This window comes from Ursus arctos, unplaced genomic scaffold, assembly GCF_023065955.2.
Source record: "Ursus arctos isolate Adak ecotype North America unplaced genomic scaffold, UrsArc2.0 scaffold_3, whole genome shotgun sequence".
Taxonomy (NCBI): Eukaryota; Metazoa; Chordata; class Mammalia; order Carnivora; family Ursidae; genus Ursus; species Ursus arctos.
The window spans coordinates 89,478,101-89,501,671 of NW_026622985.1; the positions used below are offsets into that span (position 1 = coordinate 89,478,101).

Here is a 23,571-nt window from a genome sequence, read left to right on the forward strand (position 1 = left end):
CATGCTGGGTTTATGAATTAATACATTGGTAATTCTGTTAGATTCTCGGGGGCAGCGGTTCTCAAACAGGCGTACAACAGAATCACCTGGAGGGCTTGTTAAAATTTGGATTGCAGGCTCTACCTCTGGTTTCTGATTTGGCAGCTCTGGGATTAGGCCTAGGAAATGACATTTCTAGCAAGTTCCTGGAGGATGCTGATGGTCCCTGGACCACACTTTGCAAAACTCTGTTCTAAGATAGAAGAGTACTTTCCTAAGTTGGCAATGCATGCTTTGCTAGTCAAATTATCAGTAAAGGTTCCACGGGACCAAGTGTTGAGTGTGTTAAGGGACTTGATTTTTTTTCCCCCAGGAAGCCTGAGAAGAGGCTGGTTTAAGGAGATAGGCATGGATTTGAGGGCTTTGTGCTCAGAGGTGAGGTTAGGGCACGACGGAGGAAAGAGAAGAGGCTGCTCTCGTTGTTCATCCTTCCACAAGACTGTGTGTGCTACAGGCACAAATGACATCATTAAGGCCGGAGTCTGTTGTGTGTTGGTCCATGGGTACAAACTGTTCATGTCTTTTGATGCCAATCTTCTTCCCATCACTTGAAAGTTGATTTTCTTAAGGTTAAACAAACACAGGCTCTACTTTCTTAGCAAGCCACTGTCAGCCTAAGCTTTGGCTCTTCCCATCCCTCAGTGATGCCAGAGAGGCATTTTTCTATCTAAATCGATGGTGTTTGACTTTAGTTCTACTCTCTGGAGAGTAGATGTGACTTTTTGGAGTTGAAGTTACTGCCTTGTATAAACTATGGGTGTCACCAGGCCCCATAAGAAGCAAGTCTCTTTCCCCAGGACAGACCAGTGGGTCCCAGAAGCTGCCCCAGACATGGTTGCTGCCTCATTAACGTTCTGTTTCCTGTCTCTCTTTGGCAGGAGAGATTGAGCGATGCACGTACATCAAATACCACTACTCCTCAGCCACCATCCCCAGGAACCTCACTTTCAACATCACGAAGACCATCCGTCAGGATGAATGGCACGCCCTTCGTAAGTACACCTGCGTTTGTTTCTTTGGTGGCGACCTTTGGAGGTCACGGAGGTTTGGACGCCCGTCAGCAGCTTGTCTGGACGGATGGACGCGCCTCTTTGGCCTGTGGACAGCCTCAGAGCACGACAGCAGTTCCTTAAAGTGTCAATTTTCTGTGGGTCAGAATTGCCTCTGCTGGCTTCGATTGCATTAGATTTAAAGAGTTTGCTTCTAAAATTAAAAACAGGGGCGCCTGGCCGGCTCAGTTGGTAGAGCATGTGACGCTTGATCTTGGGGTCGTGAGTTCAAGCCCCACGTTGGGACGGAGAGCCTACTTTAAAAAAAGGGCAATAAATAAATGTAACATAAAAAAATAAAATAAAATCAAAAAACCCCAAAACAATGAGCAGACCATGATCCGTAATCTTACTTCGTTCCCTGGGTAGGTGTTTCTGATTACAGCTACCTAAGGAAACCAGCTCCTGGGATCTAACTTCAGCGCCTCTCCCGAGTTGCTTGGAGCATTATCCTGGCAACCTGTGGATCCCTTGTGCTGTTCTTTATACGGGGTGAGGCCAGCTGGGGGTTGCAGGCTGCATAGTTTTGGGAGTTTGCCTCTGGGTGGGTCACTAAGGGGTAGGATCTCGTCCTCTGCTTACGAGTTTCTGTTGCCCCAAAAATGAGAGGCTTGGAGACCCAGTTCGCCTGTGATTGCTCAGCCGAGGTCAGAGTATCTGCCTCCAACCGTTAGGGAGTTTCTTGGTCAGGAACCTTCAGATCCTCTAATTATGATAAGAGGATGATTTCAGGAGCAAGCAGAGTTGGCCGTATTTTCATTTTGCTGTTCCATGGGGGTGTCCTGCTCGTCTGTGTCAGGGAAGCTGTCTTTCGCTGGTGGCACAGTTCTTCAGGGGACACATTCGGCTCTGAGTTGTCTCTGTTGCATTTGTCACTTCTTTCCTGCTACAGCTGCCCCCCCCATAATATCACAAGGCTAAAAATCGGTTTACATTTATATGCGAGGGAGGGTCTTTTATTGTTTGCTAAAATGTTCCATCAACTTTAAAGAAGGTTGAAAACCTCTTTCTTCCCTTTATTGTTGCCTAGTTATGTTTTGCACGCATGGGGTCCGGACAGGCATCTTCCACATGTTAGTTTGGCTTTAATCAAACCACCATGGCTTGAGGTGGCGGGAGGTGAGAGGGGCGAGGAAGATTAAAACAGAGCAACGATTCATTGGTTTCAGGAAAAAAGACTGTGACCAAGTGTCTGGATGACTGTTACTGCCACTGGCCTGAAATGATAGCGCAGGTATCAGTGGATGGGAAGCCATTCACCAAATTGTTGCCTTCAGGCTTTGACATTACTGGAGACACTAACCATAGCGTGGGGACAGAGAGCTAATGTCTCAAGTGCATCCGTGTGTACTAGACATTGAGCTAGGCTTACACAGACTTACTTAACTGTAATGTTAGATTTGCCTTAGAGATACTAGTAATCAGGATTACTAATTTTTCTTTTGGCTCTAAATACTTAAGGAGACACATACATCAATACCCGGAAATGACTGCCTATTTCCCACATTACATTGGTCCACTGTAACAGAAGCCCACAGCAGATGTTCAGGGTTCGTGATAAGCCTTGCTGAGTAACCACTTAAATATAACTTAAGTTACAGGGGCCATAACAGAATCTAAGAAGGAAGAAGTGATTGACGTAGCTTCAATTCATATTTACTCAGTTCAACCAAAGGTACTGAATTTTTCTGTGTACCAGGCACATAGTGGATACTGAGGCTGTGGGAGAACTCTTTCAAAGAGCTCACACCTGGAGGTGGAGATGGGTAGGGGAGGGGGAGGGACACATTCACAAAGCAAATAATTACAAGGCAGTGTGATAATTACAATATAGTATAATTGTTTCAAACAAGATAGTTTGTGAAAGTTTTTCAGCAAGAAGGAGAATTAGTGTAAATTGCACAGATGCATTTCAAGGGAAACCCGATAGAATATTGTTGGCTGTGCACAGTAGATACCTGGAATTCGATTAGATTACGCATTGCAGCATCACTGGAATTGTTACGTGGCATTGGCAAAGACGGAGAGAGGAGGCTAATGCTAAGGTTTGTGAAATCTTCTTGTTGTTCCTTTTTTTAAAATTTTATTTATTTGGCAGAAAGAGAGAAAGCACAAGCAGGGGGAGAGGCAGGCAGAGGGAGAGGGAGAAGCAGGCTCCCCACTGAGCAGAGAACCCAACTTGGGGCTCGATCCCAGGACCCTGGGATCATGACCTGAGCCGAAGGCAGACACTTAACCTACTGAGCCCCCCCAGGCGCCCCTGGGTTTGTGGAATCTTCTTTGAGTCCAGCATCTCTGGGGTCCTTCTTCCGAAACTGTGGTGCCATTGGGTTCTGCGAAATCGAGTGTGCAGCTTATGCTTGTGAATTGGGGTGCAACTAGATCTCTGTTTTTACTTGATAAAAGCTATGTCAGCAACTGATGCATGAAGGTTTTTGGTATCCCATGGTGGGCGAACTGGAGGATATTCTTTAGTGAGGGATTTATCTGCCTGTTGCGCAGGGTGGTCTAATGGGCAGAGAACATTTGCCATTCCTGTCACCGATGACAGCTATTTTTAGCCGGAGGGCAAGTGAGCATCGGTCACGTCCGAAGTTGGTGCTAAGTGTAATGGGCAATGCTGGCGTAATGGGGAAGGATAATAAATGTCAATTTTCATTCTCAAAGTTCAGATATTGATATTAGGTGGGAAATGGGCACATGAGCCCCCTTTGAGATAAAGTAGAAACTACAAAGACTAGCAAACGCCTATGACCAAGCTTTGGAAATTAAAAAAAAAAAAAAAAAAAAAATCAGACTCTGATTTCTTATTTGAGAGTTCTGTACTTTTCTTTTTTTTTTTTTTTTAAAGGTTTTATTTATTTATTCGACAGAGATAGAGACAGCCAGCGAGAGAGGGAACACAAGTAGGGGGAGGGGGAGAGGAAGAAGCAGGCTCATAGCGGAGGAGCCTGATGTGGGGCTCGATCCCATAACGCCGGGATCACGCCCTGAGCTGAAGGCAGACGCTTAACCGCTGTGCCACCCAGGCGCCCCATGTACTTTTCAATACTGTAAATGAGATCAAATAAATCCATTTGATACCAGGTTGGTTATCATTTTGGAATTTGACCATCATATCTTACATTCTATCATTTTTCTTAATAGATCATATTTGCCAAAGGCAAGAAATTAATTTTTTTTCTGAAACAACTTGGTAAATATTTCAGACTCCGGTTAAACTGAGGTTAAACATTTTTTCACTAGGGATTTGCATGTGGTCAATCACCCCTGGATGTGGGGGGAAAAATTTTTTTTTTTCCAAATAGGAAAAGCACATTTTGGCTTAAAACTGTGCTGTGGTTTTTGAACAGGTAACACCACCAGTGGGTGGCTTCACTGTGTGGCTGAGAGCTCATTCGCTTTATGGTCAAGTGAATAGTAGGTGAAAGAGTAAAATTATTTGTAGGTCACTAGGCTTATAAATCCAAGTGTAAAGAGATAATAACCACTTTGGGGGAATAAAGTCCAGAGAACCAAACGTGTGTGTGGGTGGGGGGCGGCAGGAGTCTCTGAGGTTCCAACGCTGACTTGTCTGAGTGACTTGCTGGTGAGGTTTACTCGGGCTGGATGGCGATGGCTGGTGAGACACTGTGGCTGCTGTTGTCCTTCCCTCCCCGGTCAGAGCTCCCTGGGAGAGGCAGAACTCCTTCCAGAGGTGAAACTGTGCCCTCACGCCACCCAGGCCTGGCTCTCTGTCTGGGGCGGCCTCCTTGCCGTCCTGTCTGTCTGCTGCCTCCCGTTAGGTGCCAGTGACCCTGAGTGGCGTTTGTCCAGCCCCCGTGGGGCTGACCCAGATCCTCCTGCCCCCTCCAGCTCTGGATCAGTGAGGATGGGACGATGGCGACGGGAGATGAGCTTGGCCAGTGCCGCCCTGCGGGTGGGTTGTCTGGTGTAATGTTTGAAATATGACAAAATGAGCGGAGTGGCAGTGAGGGGAAAGCAGGCTGGCGCTGCGGTGCGCCTGAAACTTCCTCTTCTCACTAGAAAATAATGTCCCCACAGACTTCTCGTGCTCTGCAGCTCTGTCCGAGGCTGCAGCCCTTGTTGGGAGAATTCTGCGCCCTCCTGCCCCCTCCAAGGGCCCCTGAGGCCATCCCCAATGGCTCTGCCTTTGCTCTCTGTGCCACTGGCATCCCTTTGGCATATCCTTTTGGCACAGCTGGAGGCCTGCACGTGCCCATTGGCTGGGAGGGCGGGGAGCCTGGGTGGCCCATGACACTGGGTGTGGGGGGGGGGGGGAGCCAGGAGGCCGAGAAAGCTGGGTCTGGGAAGACGTCCCTGAGAGATCAGTGCTTTTGCACAAAGTTGCTGGCATGGAGTGGAGCTGCACCAGGCGACATCGAGGAGGAGGCTGCCTAGGGGCCACAGGGCAGGCACCCGGTGGAAAGTGCGAGAAGGGGACGTCTTCTTACCCTCTGATCTCTGCTTTGCTGCTGCTGAGTTTCCCATGGGGTCTGAGCCCTAGGACTCCTGAGTCGCCGTGCTTGCGCATTCTGGGGGTTTTCATTCCACTGGGCATTTTCAAGATGGAGGTTCCAGCTCACAGCTGATTGCCCCTGGCAGCGGGAACCGGGACGCTGGGACTCCACTTGCCTGCAATCAGATCCTCTCCCTTATCTCTCAGGAGGCTGGCTGAGAGCCGAGAAAGCTAGAGTTATTTATTTATTTATTTTTTAAAGCCTCCTTCTGTCAGGACTGGAAGTTCAGTTAATTAGATCGGATGGTCACGCGCACATTGCCCGCGGGCCAGGGAGGGAAAGAGGAGGAGGAATGATGGCCTCCTCTGACATCCGCATCCCTGCTGCCCCAGCCTCCTGAGGGCGCTCCTCCCACAACACACAAACACGCTCACACCGTACCTCTGGAAAGTGGGAGAGAAGAAATAAGATTTGTTGGTAAAGAGGGAGGAGAGGAGGGGAGGGGAGGGGAGGGTAGTAGGGGAGGAAGACAGACAGATGGAGCCTGAGGCTGTGAAGAAGCAAGGGCATTTCAATGGGTGTGCTGAACGAGGGAGAAGAAAGCCAAATCCAGAAGTGTCTTGTCTGATGTAGACCCTTGAATGACACACCTGGCTCCTTGGCTCCAAGGCTCGAGGCTCCCCATGGCGGGGGGCCTGTAGGCTAGCTCAGTTTGGGGGGGGCCAGTCCCTACCCCAGCTGGTGTATGGTGAGAAGCTCCGTCTGTCCTGCTGCTCTGTTGTGCACTTCAGTGCAGAACCCTTGCCTTACTCAGGTTGGCCAAGCCCTATCTGTTTCCCTCTCTTCTGGCCTCTTCCATTCCCTCTTCGCTTTCTGTAATTGGCGCATCCTGCCCCTGGACCCTGTCTCCCTGGGGCTGCTGTCTCACTCCCTCTAGCCACTCCCAGGTGATGCCCACCTCTTGTGCCCTAGGCTACTTCCTGCTCTTCCCCGCTGGCCTTGGCCTTCTGGACTTGGATTTATGTTGGCTCCTGGCCTGATAGCCCTTGCCTTTTCCTTTCCCAGGGGCCTCCCCTGGCAGCTCCCTGACGAGCCTGTTCATCTACCCTCTGGACTTTCCTCCCATTCAGACCTCTGGGCTCCGAGCTCAGGAGTTGCCTGGATTTCTGGTCCCTCCTTCCCCAGCCATCCCTGGTCAGGACAAGATGAATGTGGTAGACTGAGGGGCTTGAGATGAAAATAAAATAACAGTAATTATCACAGTGACAACTACCTCTTTGTTCATATCCACTGTAATGCCCCTCAGAGGGGGCTCGAGGTTTCGTCCCAGGAGCCCAGCCGCAGTGTTCCAGCTCCTTTGCAGACAGAGTAACTGAGCCAGGGAGAAAGGGGCTGCCTAGAGTTTCCACCTTGGCCTCAGAGGAATCTGAGACTCAGAATCCAGGTCTGAACTCCGGCGGACTCCCTCCAGCTATTTTCTCCTTTCTGTTTCTAGCTGCTGTTATGTAAAACAGCCTAATGAAGTAAACATCCCAGACATTAGCAGCTTAGGTCCCCTGCGGTGTCAGCCATTTTCCTTCCCCTGCATCCGCAGAGGAGCCCAGCCTGCGTGAGGTTCTTAACTGTGAGCAATCTGTTGCCAGCTGCTTCTTGCTTGCAAGACTGGCATCCACGGGGGTCATGCCTAGCAAGAAACCTTCCCCAGAATTGTGATAGCTTGGTCGCCCAGAAACTCAATCATCAGGGCGTCACCATATGTCACTTGGTGTGTCCTAAAGTCTTTGCTTTTTGCAAACCATCTTTGTCTCTCTACCCCACCCGGCCCTTGCAGGGAGTGTTGTAAACTTTGTAGGATCCCGACGAGCTGCTCTCTGCCTGTCCTCCCAGAGCTCCCGTGGTTTTTCTGCAGCAAGCCAGGCAGGGAACACAAACCCCCTTCATGTGCCATTGCCCCTCTACCTGCCCTTGCAGCAGTAACGCCTGCCAGGACACACCTTTTCTTCACAGCTTCCCCTGCCTGTCAAACATTCAGTAAACTTGTTGCGCAAAGGTGTCGATGTCTTCTCGGATTACCTCCCCTGATAGCATTTTTAATTTTCAAAAGACCTAACCCAAAGGGATGACAGTGAGGTGGTTAAAGGTAGTGGGGAGATCCTTAAAATCATAATGCATTTGCTTTCTCTCCCACCTACTTACGTGGCTGGCCTGGCTAGGGGTCAGTGATGAGAGTGGAGTGGACAGGATGGGGGTTTATTTTTGAGATGGCCTCAGGAGTGGGAAAGAAGGAAGCCCAGGGTAAAAGGGGGGTGGAGTAGGATACAAACCATTGTGTTAAAGATGCGCTGATGATCCACATACTGAAGCAAATCTGAGAACCCCTGTGCCGGTGTGATTGCGGTTTTCAACCACAGCTCGTCTGAATGTGCACGTCCAAGTGTGTGCGGGGAACTGGTTGGAAGTCTGTCCTAGAGCCATTCTCAGCTTCTTCGGATTGGAAACTGCTTTCTTCCGGCCAAGCATCGTGATACGGACACCACTAAGGAGAACTGGGGACAACCCCGCTGACATCCCTTGCCCATTTGTTCATTTACTCATTCAATATTCATAGAGAAAGCCTTGTGTTAGGTGCTGGAGGGGATATTAAAAGGTATTCTGCTTTCCAAATTGGATGATATATTTCCAGGTGCCAACCTGGGGAGAGATCAGACTGCTTGTTGCTTAATGTTTATTGACCACCCAGAGCGTGCAGGGTAATGCTACTGACGTGCACGCATCATGGGTCCCAAACTCCACACTGAGGTCAGCAGGAATTCTTTGTAGAGGGCATAAAAGCAAAATAGAAGCCCAAACTACTACCCTATCGCAGAGGCATGGCCTGTTTTTTTAGAGCAAGGGAAAAATGGGGATGCCCTGGGATCTACCTCTTCTTGGCCCTCTGGGGGAACTGTTCCTGCTCTAGGTGCTGAAAAGGAATGTCCTAATGGCTTGTGATTCCTCTTCCCAGCAGCTACGACAATCACAGCTCACTGTCCAGGCGTGTTGTAACAGTTTTGGGGGGGAGGGGGACAAAACCAGAAGCTGAGTATTCCAGTGGGTAGGGACAGCTCAGCAACAGTGAATGTGGGTTGGATGAGGCCTGGATGTCTGGGCAGCAGACACTTGTCATCAAGGCAGTGGGTCAGCAGGTATGAATACTGTGGGTGCTACTCTGGGGATCCAGTTCTACAGGGCCCAATTCTACAGGAAATCTAGAGCATTAGGGAGTTAGAATAAGGAATAGAGAATAGTGCCTGAGAGAAGCCCACTTTTAAGATCTGGGATACACAGGTCAGGGGCTATCATGCCTTGAACAAGATGGGAGATCATTTTAGTAAAAGCAGCAGTCTCAAACTGTGATCAGGATTGGTCCTGGGCTTTGGAGGTGAGGCTGCTTCTGAAGACGGTAGGACTATGGGGAGGGCAGGGGAGAGGCATCTGGGTATCAGAATGGCTTAGCAGAAAAAGTAATTAAGTTCTATATTTTGTGGCAAAGGACCGATGGAGTCTAGAACCATGCTACTCAAATGTGGTCTGTGGACCATCAGCATCATCTGGGAACTTGTTAGAAATGCCAATTCGTGGGCCCCAGCCCAGGCCTATTGAATCAGAATCTCTAAAGTTTGAGATCGCTTGGTGTTGGGGGGACATTGGTGGGGGCTCTAGTGGTCAGTGAAGGCTCGGGAGGACGGAGCGTGGGTGGGCCTTGAATGGGAGTTGGGAGAGCGAATATTGCATTTAGCACAACCTCTCACACAGGAGCAGGACTTTTAACCTATTCATGCGTTGTTTGTTGTCTGCGTGTCTGTGTCTATTTTCTGGTAGAGCTTTTGTAATTCACGTTTCTTCCATATTTCTTTTTGTTAATTGAATAAAACAGCACGGAAGAGGTGAGCTATTTTCTTTTTGTTTGTCTGTCTTTCTGCATCATGTGTGCTATTAGCATCCTCCTGACATCTAGCCTGGAACCTCTGTTGCGTCTCCAACATTCTCCTTTATTCAGAAACTGGCTTCAGGCTCCAGTGAAGCTAGGGGACATTGGATTGAGTTCCAGCGCTTGTCGCTGTCTAGGTATATGACCCTGGGCAAACTGTGTAAGTGTTTAAAACCCAGTACACTCATCTGTAAAACAGAGGTAATAATACTTGTCTTGAGAGTTATTAGAAAGTTTAAATTAAAATGATTCATGTGAAATCAGTCAGTCTGCAAAAGCCTGATACCAAGCGGCATTAGATGCTATGATTATAGGAGTGCAAAGTTGTACCAGGCTTCGAGATCCCCTAGGATGTGGGTGAGAGGCTCTAAAATGATCTTTCGTGGACTTGGGGACTTTTCTATTGAACTTTGCACAGGCTTAATGGGTGTTTGCCTCCTCTGTGGCTGCACGTGTTAGTGGGTCTGCTGTGGGTTTGCTGTCTGCACAGGTGTGTGTGATGGGAGCTTGCATCAGGTGCTCACAGTGTGGGAGTAGAAAGTGGCTGAGAGGATTATGTGCTGAATGGCAACAGTGTGGCATATTGTGAAAGGAATTTCAGAGCAGAAAATCATCAGTGTTTGGGATCCTCAGTGGGATAGCAGTAGCAGAAGCAGCCCTCTAATTTATCAGTTGTGTCCAATAAGAATACAGTTTAGACAATAACAGGAGTCTCTAAAAGAAGATTTACATACTAAGTGTCTAAGAAGTAACATTTTCAGAGCTTTGAAGATAAATATGCCGTGAGTACATTTGTACTGAAATCGTTGAGGGGAGCGTGGAAATGATTCTCCTGACTGTTGTGGCTCAGCCCTGCCTTTCAGGAAAGCTGCAATTTCCAGTATGTGCTGTGATCAGATGTTCTTCTCTTCCTGAAGTGGAAATATATAGATCCCAAAAGTGGATACTGCAAGAGTGTTGGGGATATGGGGGAAGGAGGAGGGTCTAGGAAGAGGATAGTTGACGTGGTTAGGGGTGAGGCATGATATTCCCGTTCTGGGGGAAAAGGATGCTCCTTATTTTCAACTCTGTGCTCACAATGGGCTATGGGGTGGTGCTGGCTATGGTCATGGATATTTCCATTCTGTGTTACCAACGAAGAAGGACCAGGAATTGCAGGGAAATAGGTTGGTCTTGAAGATTGCGTGTAACCTACCAGTTGCGTGAGAGGGGGCTGCAGCTCTGCCTGGCTTGAGTCCGCTTGGGAGGCAGGGCTGGGCATGAGCGTTGGGGGGGACTATTCTGTAGCCATGACCATGGGGAGAAGAAGGAACTTGAGTCCTGATAGCAGGGGTTCTAGGGAAGCAGTGAGGATCTGAAGTGCCAGGTTCACGGAGTGGGCAGAAGGTAAGAACCAGATCCAGAGTGAAGGTAAGGTGGGATATGTAGGGTCACCCGAGAGATGATGAAGCATTGCTGAGTCCAAGACTCAGCCCATCAAGTCATATTTAGTGATTGGCAGTGTTGGCTGCTAGGACAAACCCCACATTTCTCTGTTCGTGACTGAGAAGAAAGGCTGCATAAATTGATTAGGTTTAAGGACGTTTTCTTTTGGCCATTGTCTTAGTGATGGAGTTACCAGGTTGAGCTAAAATGTTTGGTCCTCTGAGATAATTGTGGGAGCTGATGCCTGCCCTAGTTCAACTTTGAGGCTGATGTTCTCTACCATTTGTGTTCTTCTTTGTCTTTTGCTGATAGCAGACTCTGGTTTGAACTTCAAGGTCATAGTTGGCCAAGGGGCTGGCCTCATTCTGGGTAATTCAGGCTTACCCAAAGTAGTTCTCCATGGAGTTCATCCTTGCTCATGTAAAACTATAATTCTGTGTGTAGAAGGTGGGAGGGGAGCTAAGCCTAAGCCAAAAATAAAAAGTGTTACTTGTCTTGCTTCACTCTCAATGCATATCTATCTTAGGAGTCTTCCATGGAAGGTTTGTATCAACTACAATTAAAACATTCTTGGATTCATTGTAATTCAACATTCCAATCAGGGCCATCCAAACGAACTTCCTGTCATGATGGAGATGATCTCTAAATCTGCGTTTCCCGTTTCCCGATATGCTAGCCTTAAGCCATATCTCATTGTTGAGCCCTTGAAATAGGAGTAATGCAACCAAGCAATTGAATGTCTAATTTAACTCAATTTAAATTTAAATGATCACACATGGCCAAGTAGCTACCATATCAGACAGGGTAGTTCTGAACAATCCTCAGGTTTCTTAAATAGATTCCACTTGCAAATTATAAACTGTTGATTATGAGCATTCACACTTTAAAAACAAAACCTTACAGGTTTTCTGGGTGCCGCAGCCATTTTAGGGGGATAGGAATGCACATTCCCTCGCGTCGCCCAGCTCCTCACTTGCTACGCTGCCCTTGGGCTCCCAGAAGCCCCACTCCCAGAGCTACCTGGGTGTTCTTGGGCTTTCCTGCTGGTCTGTGCCATGGGCAGGTAAGGAGAGGTGGCCGGGAAAGTGTCTCATCATTACGTGTGCCGAATCTGGGCCAGGTTGTTGTAGGTCGGGTTCCCTGGGAAGATTTTGAGGTGGGGTGTTGCCAGAGGATGTTTATTAAGGAGTGCCCTAAGGACCCACTTCTGTGGTAAGGAAGGGACAGAGCAGGGTTTGAGGGAGGGAGAAGTCCAGTACCCCCTCGCCCCCCCCCCCCCCCCCCAGAGGGCTCCATTCCTACAGGTGGCCTTTCAGAGTTTCTGGAATGGGGTCGAGATGGCTGGGCCTCAGCTTCCCACATTGGTTACTTCTTGGATAGGAGCTCACCAGCATAGGGGCGGCTTTGGGCCTTGACTTTCTGTGTCTGAGAGTCCCCAGAAGGGGCTGATCCCTGAAGGCCAGCAGCTCTCCAAGAACCAAGGCAACAAATCCTCCCATGATGGGGGTTCTGGGCAGTACACACAGTGTTGACTGTGCAGGTGTTTGATGGAGGCGATCCTTGGAGGTTGCCCATAAGGTGCCTGAGACTCAGATGGAGCACCTCACCCAGAGCTCTGGCCTATACGAGACGGAGGTAGAACTAGAACCCAGGCCTTGATGGTTGCAAAATTCTTGCTCTCGCCTCACCCCAAAGATCCCTTCCTTCCCTATGCCTTACTGAACAGACCTACTCACAGACTTCTGTTGTCTCTGCCTGTTTTCTCAAGTATGCTTTCTGATTGTCATTATCCTACAGGACAGCCCTACTTCATCCTCCTCCTCTCCTACCATCAGTGACCACCCCTACCATTATCTAAAGTAAGTGAAGACCCCTCCCCATGAGCCTCCAGGCTAGCCACTCCTCACGCGAGAGCTCAAGTATTCAAAAGAAATGGAAGAAAGCTATTTATTTTCCACTTCGGGGTTTGTTTGTTTTTTTCATTTAATTACTGGTATCACAATAGGTTTTTTTTTTCTATTGCTTTTTATTGCAGATGTATAGTATTTTATCTACATTATGAGTTAAATGGGCTTTTGCGGACTAGCCTCGAAACCCAATCATTTATAACAGACATGACTTCTCTGGAAATGGGTTCTGAATTCTAAATAACTGACTTACGAATGAGGATTGAGGACGGAACTCATTTCAAAGCTGAAGACTGTTTTTCTACTTTCTGGGCAGTTTGCCTCTGAATGGTCTTGCCGCCTCTATTCTTTCTGCGTCTCATGCTGGGTCCCCGAACCAGACACCGGCCGTGGGGTGAAAGCACAGACTCCTCCTAGGTCCCTTGTTCTCAGTCCATAACCAGCTGCTGATACAAAATTAATTAATGCCCCATGGTGTGCCCTGTGTAGGCTTATCTGAAATCCAGAAATCCAACCGAGAGACCGTAAGCCTCCTTGGTGCAGGGTATCATTCAGTCTCAGTCCTCCTCTCCATTCACGTTGATAAAATGAGACTAATTATGTAAGATTTCCCCGAGGTTCCTTGCTTGGGTACCTAGCACCAAATTAGAAATGAGCAGTCAGCTGTGTGTGTGTGTGTGTGTGTGTGTGAGACCTTTTGAGGCCGAGAGACTCCTGAACAAGGGTGTGGAGCTAATACCACATGGGATGACATCAGCGTTCATATTCCACATGCCACCCCATCCCACCACCTCACTCCTGGAGCTTCTAGATGCTGCACAGTTGCCAGGGAAACCAGGGAAAGGAGCTACACGAAAGCTACCTTTCCAGAGCTCTGGGCAAATCTTCCTGGGGGTAGAGCAGAAGGAAGGGTGTATTCCTTCAGGCCCCAAGTTGAGGGGAAATGCCGACTTCAAGCCAGCACCCCCTCCTGTGCTGCCCCAGTCTGGTTCGGTCCCTGTGTCACGTTAGCATTGCAGTCTGCTGCCCTTCCCATCCCCCACTGCCATCTGCTCCTACCCAAAGGGATCTTTTCATTTCCTGGAAGTAAACATCACTTCACATCAAAAAGAGTAGGGAAGTCTGATTTATGGTTAAGGCTTGAAATCCGTTTACTGTTTAGCTTGGCAGAGCTAACAGAAATGTGCCACTAAAAAGGGCTACCTCTGTTCAATTTCCTTGTTAAGTTGAAGGAGAAGGGCTGGGATCCTAAGTATTTGCAGTTCCTGGTCAGAGCTTTGCGCGCTGGTTAACGAAGCACCATCTTTGGTCGTTCTTGGAATGACCTGGCAGGACCTTCATTCCCAGGGTTTACTGAGGGCCTGTGATGTGCACAACTGGGCAGTGAGGAGGGGCCTTCGAGGGGCCCACAGTCTATCAGCCTAGAGCAGTCGGAGCAGCTCAGGATGGCAAGGGCTGGTGCTGTGGGATGCGGGTACACAAAGGGCCATCAGCAGCGTGTAGAGGAGGAAAAGGCCATCTCAGCCCAGGACAGTGGGTCAGGAATAGCAGCATTTGAAATGGCCCTAAAATAGTTCATTCATTAAACTCGAGTTCCTACCATTTACAGGAACCGTGCTAGGCACCAGATGAAAGAAACGGCCGTTTCTACCCTCATGGAGCTTGCACTCTCACGTAATTACTACGACTTACAGAATGTTTAACATGGCCCTGAGATGCGTTCTTTTACTTAAACCCCAACTGTCCTGTGAGGGGCATAGACTTATGACATCTGTCTTACAGATGAGGACGCTGAGGGTTACAGAGGTTACAGAGGTCACTTATGGGAGAGCCACATGGTATGAGCGGTGGGGCTTGATGATGCCTTAGCAAATTCATCTGTCAGTGTGTATGGGATGGATGGAGATGGGTGGCATCAGGACTCTGGGGAGCTTTCTGTGATAGTCCGGGCCCGAGATCTCCTGGCCTGGGTGGACTCTCCACAGTGGATCTCTGAGACCTCACACAAGGAGGTGAGGCTATTTGCTGAGCAGGTGTGCTCGGGGGGAGGGCTCAGATTCTGAGGTGTGTGGACAAGGTCTGAACAAGCGGGTTTCTGACTCACTCCCCCCGGATGGCAGCCGTCTTTATCTCCAAGAACAACATTTATCAGCACTAACTAGCAGCATGGAAAATGGAAAAATGAGCTTTCTTGGAAGCGTAGGGAAGAATTAACTATATTTTGTTGAGCTTACATTTCTGTTTCCATACGTGGAAATACAAGATATATTCATTACGTTCAAAAGCTAATTCAACTTTGGCATCTGATAAATGCATGAATCCTGTATCTCTTTGGCCTTGAAGTCTCAAGACTAACAACGATTTTCATTGTGTTATTAAACAAGACCCCTTTGATCATGGGCATTAAACTATAAAAATTAGTTGTCATATATATATGTATGTATGTATATGTATAGATATATATATGTTATATTTAAATTAAATATATCAAGCTCTTAAAAATTATTCTTGAGAAGGGAATTATCAACTGCCACACAATTCACTAATCACTCATGAACTCAGATTTTAAAAGATGGTTAGATTTGTCTTGTATTTTGATTTTAGACTGGATTCTCACCTCGGGATTGTAGGGGGGTGGAATCAATGAGTAGCTATTACTTACTCTCAGAAAGTGGGGGTCTTCTGCCCTACCAGATTGGAACTGTGAATAATTCAACATGATCACAGGCTTCTTTTTCCTCTCTTGAGGTTGAGCTCATTAAAATTGCATGGCCAAGGGACACTGGTGAGAAAATGGCGGGCACCCTCCATATCGGCTGCCAGAAACTCCAACACTGTCTTGTAATAACCTCAGCTCTCAGTCTGGGGAAACTGAGCTGCCATTGGTGGGGAATGGTCAATACGTGAATGAAGAACATAGGGGAGGAGTAGCAGCCAGGTGTCTCCTCTACATATGGTTGCTTTCCTCCATTCCCCTGGTGGCCATCTTGGTGGTGCATGGAAATGGAATGCTGCCTCCATGCTCACTATTGATCAGCTTAGTCATTATCGTTGGCCTCATCATTAAGTATTTATAGTTTACTGTGCACAAGGTAAGTGCTGAACAGACAGGGCACCCTTTTAGAAGCTTTCCAGGACTATCTAATTCATCTCCTTCAGTGAGATGGAATCTCCCGAGAAAGCATCTAGAGCCGATTGGTAACAGTCAGTACTATGTTTTTGTTTTTGGTTTTTTGATAGGAGGAATCTTGATTCTACTACGAAGGATTTTTTGAAATAATTTTGAAAAATGCCATAGTTCTTTTGGAACTTTTTTTTTTTTTCATAGCTCAACGTATGATGTTTGTAGGACCAACTAGGATTCAACTTGGAGGCTGAAAATGGTGGGAACCAAGTGAAATTTTTAAAATGCCATAGACTTGGGTCAAGTTTATTTGAGAGTTGTCACAGAGATTGAAATCTAATGTTAATGCTGGTTAATCTTGAAAGGAGGGAGAAAATCTGAAACTGACATTGTTCACAAGGGCTATTCTGAGCAGCAAGCATTTGCCCATCATCTGAATCCTTTAAGTCTCTTTTGTAATCCTGCCCCATAACCACCCGCCCTGATCCCAATCCCTTTTTCTTCCTCATTAGATGAACATTTACCCCTCCTTCTATTTTATCTCTTTTTGTCATTGACTTATTTCATTTCTCCTGATTATCAAAATAAAACATAACAGAAATATCTGACAGAAAAGTGTAAGAGAGCAGGAAAACGTGATCTAAAATTCTGCTACCAAGAGGCAAGTTACTGATGGGTCACATATCCTTTAGCATTTCTTTCCATGGTGCAAATAATATTTTATATATAATTTTGTATCCCGAGTTTGGTTTATAATCATAAACCTTTCCCTGTGTCATCAAAACTCTTCATAAACCCAGTTTTAATGGCATCATAATAATCTACCCTACAGATATACATAATTTACTTAACCTTTCTTCTACAGTTAAATGTTTATGTTGTGCTAGTTTCGGGCTGTTAGGATAATGTAATGATAATCCTTGTGCATAAATCTTTGACAATATTTTTGATAATTTGTTTAGGATAAACTCCTGAAACAGGGATTATTGGCTTAAAAGGCACGTGCATTTTTTAAAAGTTCTTGATATAGAATGCTAGATTGCTTTCCAGAAAATTCCAGCTGGTTTGGTCTTAACCTAATTTTACCTCTATTGGAAATTCCAATATATTCTAATGTGATGAAAAATACTCATTTTTGGAAATGTCATTTCTACCATTATGAGAAGGGTTGAATGGTTATTGGCCATTTGTGTTTCTCATTTTTGAAGTTATCTCTTCATTGGCTTTGTCTTTACTTTCCTGTTTCCTTATTCTTTCCCATCCACATTAGTCTATCTTTAGTACATGTGCCACTTGGCCAAGGGCTCCTCTTCTAGTCACCCCTCCCCCCCAATTTAATCCTTTGCTTCCTCTTTTAGGTTTCTCTTTCAGGACTAAAGAGGTTGACAGTCAGAGGCACAAAGCCCTAATGGGTGTTCAGAAAATGAAGTCCAGTAGCTTAAATGGGTTTGGGAACATTTGGGATTTTATGGCTCTTGGAGTTGGTTGATACTTTGGGAAACTCCAAGAGGAATGAATGACACATTGTCTTGTTTGTGTCTGGTATCTCTGTCTAGAACAGAGCTGGCACTTACAGAGAAGGCAAAGTACTCAGTGCATATTTGTGGAATGAATGGACAATGTCTTTTCACGTTTCTGGCTTCTTTGCAGTGATTTTGGCTATCTTGACCCCCCCCCCCCACCTCTATCACTGAGCTCAAGAAAAGAACAAAAGGGCTGCTAAGAAAGTTTGAAATTTATCTACATTTTGCAGTTTGCGCAAAAGGGATCATGACCTGAGCTGAAGTCAAGAGTCGGACGTTTAACCAACTGAGTCACCCAGGTGCCCCAGGCGTGAAAAGTGTTTAATTAAAAAGAGCTGAGAAGCATGAGATTGAAGTTGTTGGGTGCAGGGTTAGCCTGAAGCACGATGGTGCGGACTCAGGATTGTCAAAGGCAGAAATGACATTGCTATCAGCTGGGTGAGCTCTGTTCCAAGGAAGAAGTTTCTCTATTTTCCATATTAACCCTGGAAGCCTTTCTCCAAGTGATGGTCCACCATGGCTCTTCTGTCATTTCAGTCTGGTCCTTCTTGGGGCTTCCACTGTGTCTCAGCACAGACAGACGTTGAGAGCTTGATTTGGGAGTGTTATGACTTCTGCGTCCCCCTGGGTACGTGTTCTGTCAGGGAAGGGTCTTAGCCTCTTGTCACACAGATAGTCCAGGGAGCTTAGTGTTGGGCGAGCCCGGAGAACTTTGACTTCTGCGTTTTGTTCGTCAAAAGGATGTTGGGAGTTACATGTATCCCTGTGAGTTCTCCACCAAAAAGTACTCCTTTTTGAAAAATCAGCAGCACCTAGTTCATCTTCTTTGACCTCATTGTGCCTCTGTGCCTATCACATGAAATATTTCCCCCCAGGGCAGAATTTCCAAATTGTGATCCCAGGACCCCCGGCACCAGAATCACCTGAGTGGGCTTGCAAAAAAAACAAAACAAACAAACAAAAAACAAAACAAACCCCAAACAAACCAAATGCTTGCCCTGTCAGTTCAAACGACTGCATTAAAATCGTAAGCAGAGAGTCCAGGACTCTCTATTTTAACAAACTCTGAAGATTATTCCTCTGTGCTAGCTAGAGATGGAAAACTCCTGCCCCAGCGCATAGGATGTTTGTCTCCCTAGGAGCACTGGTCCTAAAAAATGTCTGGTCCAGGTGGCACCATGGGGCAGTAACCTGCTCCCTTTCGACAGCCTGCCTCTTCCTGACCCGTAGTTCTCTATGAAGCCTGTGACGCATTGTTGGGGTTGAAATATGAATAAGATGCTGCCTCCGTCCTCCGTTATAATTTATGGTGTCTATAGTCCTACATAAATTACTTCAATAGAGGACACACTGGGATAATCAGGTGCCATAAAAGATGGGAGAAGGGGAGATCATTTGACTGAGGTTGGGATGACCCAGTGAGTTTTATGGGAGGTAGAATTCAAATAGGACCTTGAGGAATGGCTGGGACTTCCCAGGCAGACATGGGAGACAAGGGCTACGTAGACCGATGTAGCAGCTTGAGCAAAGTCTCGGAGACCCGGAGGCTGGCGAGATGTCTGAGCAGCGGTGGGGGGTCCTGTGTGGCTAGAATGGAGAATACACAGGCTTTATGATGGGAGGAGAGACTGAAGTAGGGGTAAAACTCAGGGACATCAGGACTTTCCTTTTGTTGGTCCAGGATGGCCTTGAAACGTTTCCAGCAGGATCCCATGTGACCACATCCCCTAGATACAAAACTTGGTCTAGGGGTTGGCATGCTCAGTATATTTCCCCACACTCGAGTTAATGAAACCCTTTTTTCCTTTGGGTCCTCCCATACCCTGTATCCCCCCCGCCGTGCCATCTGCATTCTGTTCTGGGCTTGGTGAGAGAGTGGAGGACAGAGCAAGAAGAGACAGTTTGGTCACCTCTGCTTTGTCAGTGCTACTGGAGGGACAGACGTGGGAGGTGAGGAATCCAAAACAGTGGGTGATACAAAAGGCATGTATATTTGGCTTTGAAATGCATGGTGTGATTGCTGGCAGCAGCAGCAGCAGATTTACCTTCCTAATTAGGCAAATATTCAAATGAGTTGGCACTCCCTGAACACATGCCACCAAATTCCAAGACCGTGTAAAAGAAATCTTACCGGTTTTCATTTTAATATTATCTACATTAATTATGTATTAATATTAATTATTACATTAATACTAGCTAGACTGTTGCGGAGTATTTCTATGCCAAATGGACTTCCAGTTGCGCGTCTCCGTCTGTGATTGATTTTTCATGAAGCTGCGAATAACCCCTACCAAATTCAGAATCACTGGATAAAGCTTTCTGATTTATCGTAAGGAATATTGTTCATAACGGGTTCCTGGTTGGTGTAGAATGCTAGCGTGAAGGATGGGTTCCGTGCCCATGTTGCAGTGTTCCCAGTAGGCTAGGAAGAGCTGTTCGTGATTCTCATTCCCTTCTGAACTTCAGTTTCCAGTAAAGTATAGTCAGATGTAAATTATGTGATGTACTCTCAGCCCATATGTAGACGGAACAGAATTTATAACCACCCGTAAAAGCATTCATCTTTAACTTATTAATCTCATCATGGAATTTTATAGATAGAGGTGACATTTGAGTTCATCTAATCAAACTTTATCATTTTAGTAATGAAGCCCAGAGAAAGTTAAGGATCTTGAGGATTAGTACTCAAAGTATGCTTGTGGGGCACAGGCTAGCCAAGGATTTAAAAAAAAAAAAAAATGGATTGGTTACCAAAACCAAACCAAACCCAGAAAACCCACTGAGGATAATGCCAAGTTGATTGTCTATGTGTTTTGGTCACCACACTTCCTAGGGGCCCCTGATGGAGAAGGTCCTCCTGCTCCTTCCTTCACAGTTCTTCACTGAGCCCAAAGAAATTGCCATATGCCTTTCCAGATACACTCGTGAAGAAGGGTGTGGTCCTTGCCTTTGGGATCTTTGATTCTCCCGCAGGCGCACACTCCTTTTCTGCTGCCTTCAGGCCCGGCTTGGATCTGGCTCAGCCTCCCAGGTCCTAGGTCTGTGATGTTCCCTCAGCTTGCCTGCTGTTTGTTTTTTCTAACGAGAGCAAACAGGAGAGCGCAAGAGGGATTTCTCTCTCTGTTGAGTCACTGGCAAGAGTTGAACTGGTTGAGTGCAAGAGATGCTGATCAGAGCTACAGCGAGGCTCTCTGATTCCAGCTTCCAAATATTCTCTGGGATGCCAGCCAAGCAAACGCTCCCACCCAGAGGCCCCTGGGAGTGTCGGGAGCGACGGGATGGAGGGAGCTCTGATCTCAGGAGGAGTTCATACTGAGCGGGAGAGGGAGTAGGAAGGTTCCCCAGTGACTCTGACTAAACCCCTCCCAAGTCTGAGAAGTTAGAAATGAGGTGAGGGAGAGCAGACGAGGGGGAAGGTGGGAGAGCACGGGGAAAGCGTGCCTGTGACTGAAGCGAGCATACCTGTGCTGGTGAACTCAAGTGTTGGGGCCACAGTGGACCCGGTAGGGAGGTACCGTTTCAGAGGAAGAGAAAATGGGCAGAGACCAGGAATCCAGAAGAGCCATCTCTGGGAGAAAAAAAAAAAAAAAAGAATCTCTCCTCTTCATGGTGGAAGCAGGATGTGAAGCCAGGCAAGTCACAGGAGAAGGTGGCTGGGCAGCCCCAGTCCTAGATGTGGAGGCCTGCGTCCCCCCTACGGCCACCCAGAGACCAGCAGCACGCATGCTACCAGGAGTCTGTGTGGTGAGGGGGTCAGTGGGTGGCCAAGGCTCGCCATGAAATGAATTGGCCCCTTTGGGAGAGCTGAAGCCTGTATCTCTCGGCTTACTTGCCGAGGGCTCTAACTAGGCGAGATGACCAGTTGTACGGGTGTTGGTTAGTGCTTGGGTGTCAGAACTTCCTTTCTGTGCCCCACAAAGCAGACACTGACAGATGTTGGACAATAATCAGCACAACTCAGCCCGTGGGAGCTGGGAGCAGCTCAGCTTTTTTGTGTGTGGCTGACCCAAATATCCCGACTTTATTCCTAGGCAGTGTGTGTGTGCGCACCCACGTGTGTGCACAAAGTGCGCTTTCTCCGTAATGTTTTCTTCACATCTAGGGGTCTCCTAGGTGGGCTCAGACTCTCTTAGTTCAGGCTGCTCTAACAAAAATACCGTAGACTGGTGGCTTCAGCCACACATAGTTACTTTCTCAGTTTTGGACGCTGGAAGTCCAAGATCAAGGTGCCAGTAGATTTGGTGGGGTGAGGACCCACTTCCTGGGTTGCAGATGGCCATCTTCTTGCTGTGGCCTTACGTGGCAGAGGGCAGAGAGAGGAAACAATCTCTTGTGTCTTTTCTTATACGAGTGCCGAGCCCATCATGGGGGCTCCACTCTCATGACTTAATTACCTCCCAAAGTCCTCATCTCCAAATACCATCATATTGGGGATTAGGGTTTCAACATAGGAATTTTGGGGGAACACAAATGTTCAGTCTGTAGCGCCGACTTTGGGACTGAGCTTTGCATGTAGGGAATTTGGGGGGAAGTGCCCTGTGAGGGAAGACAGGAAGCAGGACTGGGCAACAGAAACAGCTGAGTGGTAGTGTACTTGCAACAGAGGCCTTTGTCGAAGGCACAGGGAGCTATGGGTCTAGGGTAGCTCTTCAGAGTGCCCCAAATTGAGGCAAGGGTCCAGGCCTTTGTACCTCCACACTGACCGGTCACTGGGTGCAGGGGACTCCTTGGAAAGGGTCTGCCTTGGGTGAGGTGGCTCCCTCGGCTAAGGGCAAGTCCTAGGGAGAACCTCACTGGGCAACACCGGGGCAGCTCAGTGAGCTCACTGCTGAAGAGGGTCCTTGCTGGCCTCCTGCAGCATCCACTGCAGGGGACGAGGAGAGTCTCTGAATCCCTCCATTTGGAAAGCTGTTCACCATTCTGGGTGCATTCGTTTCCAACAACCGAATAGCTTTCTTGGTGGTCTAGCCTCTACACCAGGGGGAGCCTAGACTGCAGGGAGGGGAGGCTTGTCCACAGGACTGAGAGCCTTACTGCGGAACACCATCTACCTCCTCACTTGCAGGAGTAAATGTGGGCTGTTTCCCTTCTGCTTTTAGGGAGCTAAAGCCGGTCACTTGAGAACAGCCCTGTCCCAGTAGCACTCTAACGTGAGCCCCAAATGTTAGCCACAGAGTTAAAGTTTGCTATTTCCCCCCCAAAAGAACGAGATGAAATTAACCTTGATAATATAGTTTCTTTAACCTCATATAATCAAAATTTTACTTCAGCATATACTCAATATTAAAAAACCTTTTTAATAAGATCGTTTTAATTTTTTTGGTATTAGGTCTCTGAAATCCAGTGTGAGTTTTACAGTCTGCATTTGGACCAGCCAGATTTCTAGTGCTCAGTAGGACATGTAGTGGCTACTGTCTGCATTGGACAGCTTTAGAATGTAGCTTCTGCTATGAGTTCCCTCACAGGGTTGGGTCTATATTGTGTGTGCAGCACTAATGCAGCTTATTCAGGATCGGCACCTTCCTTCTAGAAGCTTCTAAGCTTCTGCTATCGTGTTTACTGACACAGCTTCTAAATCTACATGGTTAGTTTTCAGCTCAGAGTCACTTAGACTTTGGGGCAAGTTTCAAGAGGAATGTAGTTTCTAATTAACTGGAAAACAAGGACAACAATCTGAACGTAATATTAGCATGAATGCCTTAAAGTCCCGAGATACCGGGATATTGGTCTCAAAAGTAGATACTGTTCTCTCTTCTGTTTGTGATGATACCTTCACTTTCCCAAAGTAGAAAGTCAGTGATTTTCTTTGTTGTAAATAAGGACAAGATTATGGTGAGTACGAATTTTACTTTTAAGAACGTTTTTGGGCAAAACTTTCTTTTTCTTTTCTTTTCTTTTCTTTTCTTTTTTTTCTTCTTTCTTTTTCTTAGAATTTATTTGAGAGAGAGCACAAGCAGGAGGAGGGACAGAGGGAGAGGGAGAAGCAGACTCTCCGCTGAGTGGGGAGCCTGACACAGGGCTTGATCCCAGAACCCTGACGTCACGACCTGAGCCGAAGGCAGATGCTTAACCAA

At 47.2% G+C, this 23,571-nt stretch overlaps 1 protein-coding gene across 1 annotated transcript in view; it reads left to right on the forward strand.

Annotated features, from left to right (window-relative positions):
- The window catches only part of TMEM178B (transmembrane protein 178B), a 333,995-nt gene that overhangs the window by 109,439 nt on the left and 200,985 nt on the right, over window positions 1-23,571 (forward strand). The window contains exon 2 of the mRNA XM_057304458.1: window positions 918-1,031. Within this exon, the coding sequence (XP_057160441.1) occupies window positions 918-1,031 (114 nt within the window). The remainder of the gene's footprint in view (window positions 1-917; window positions 1,032-23,571) is intronic.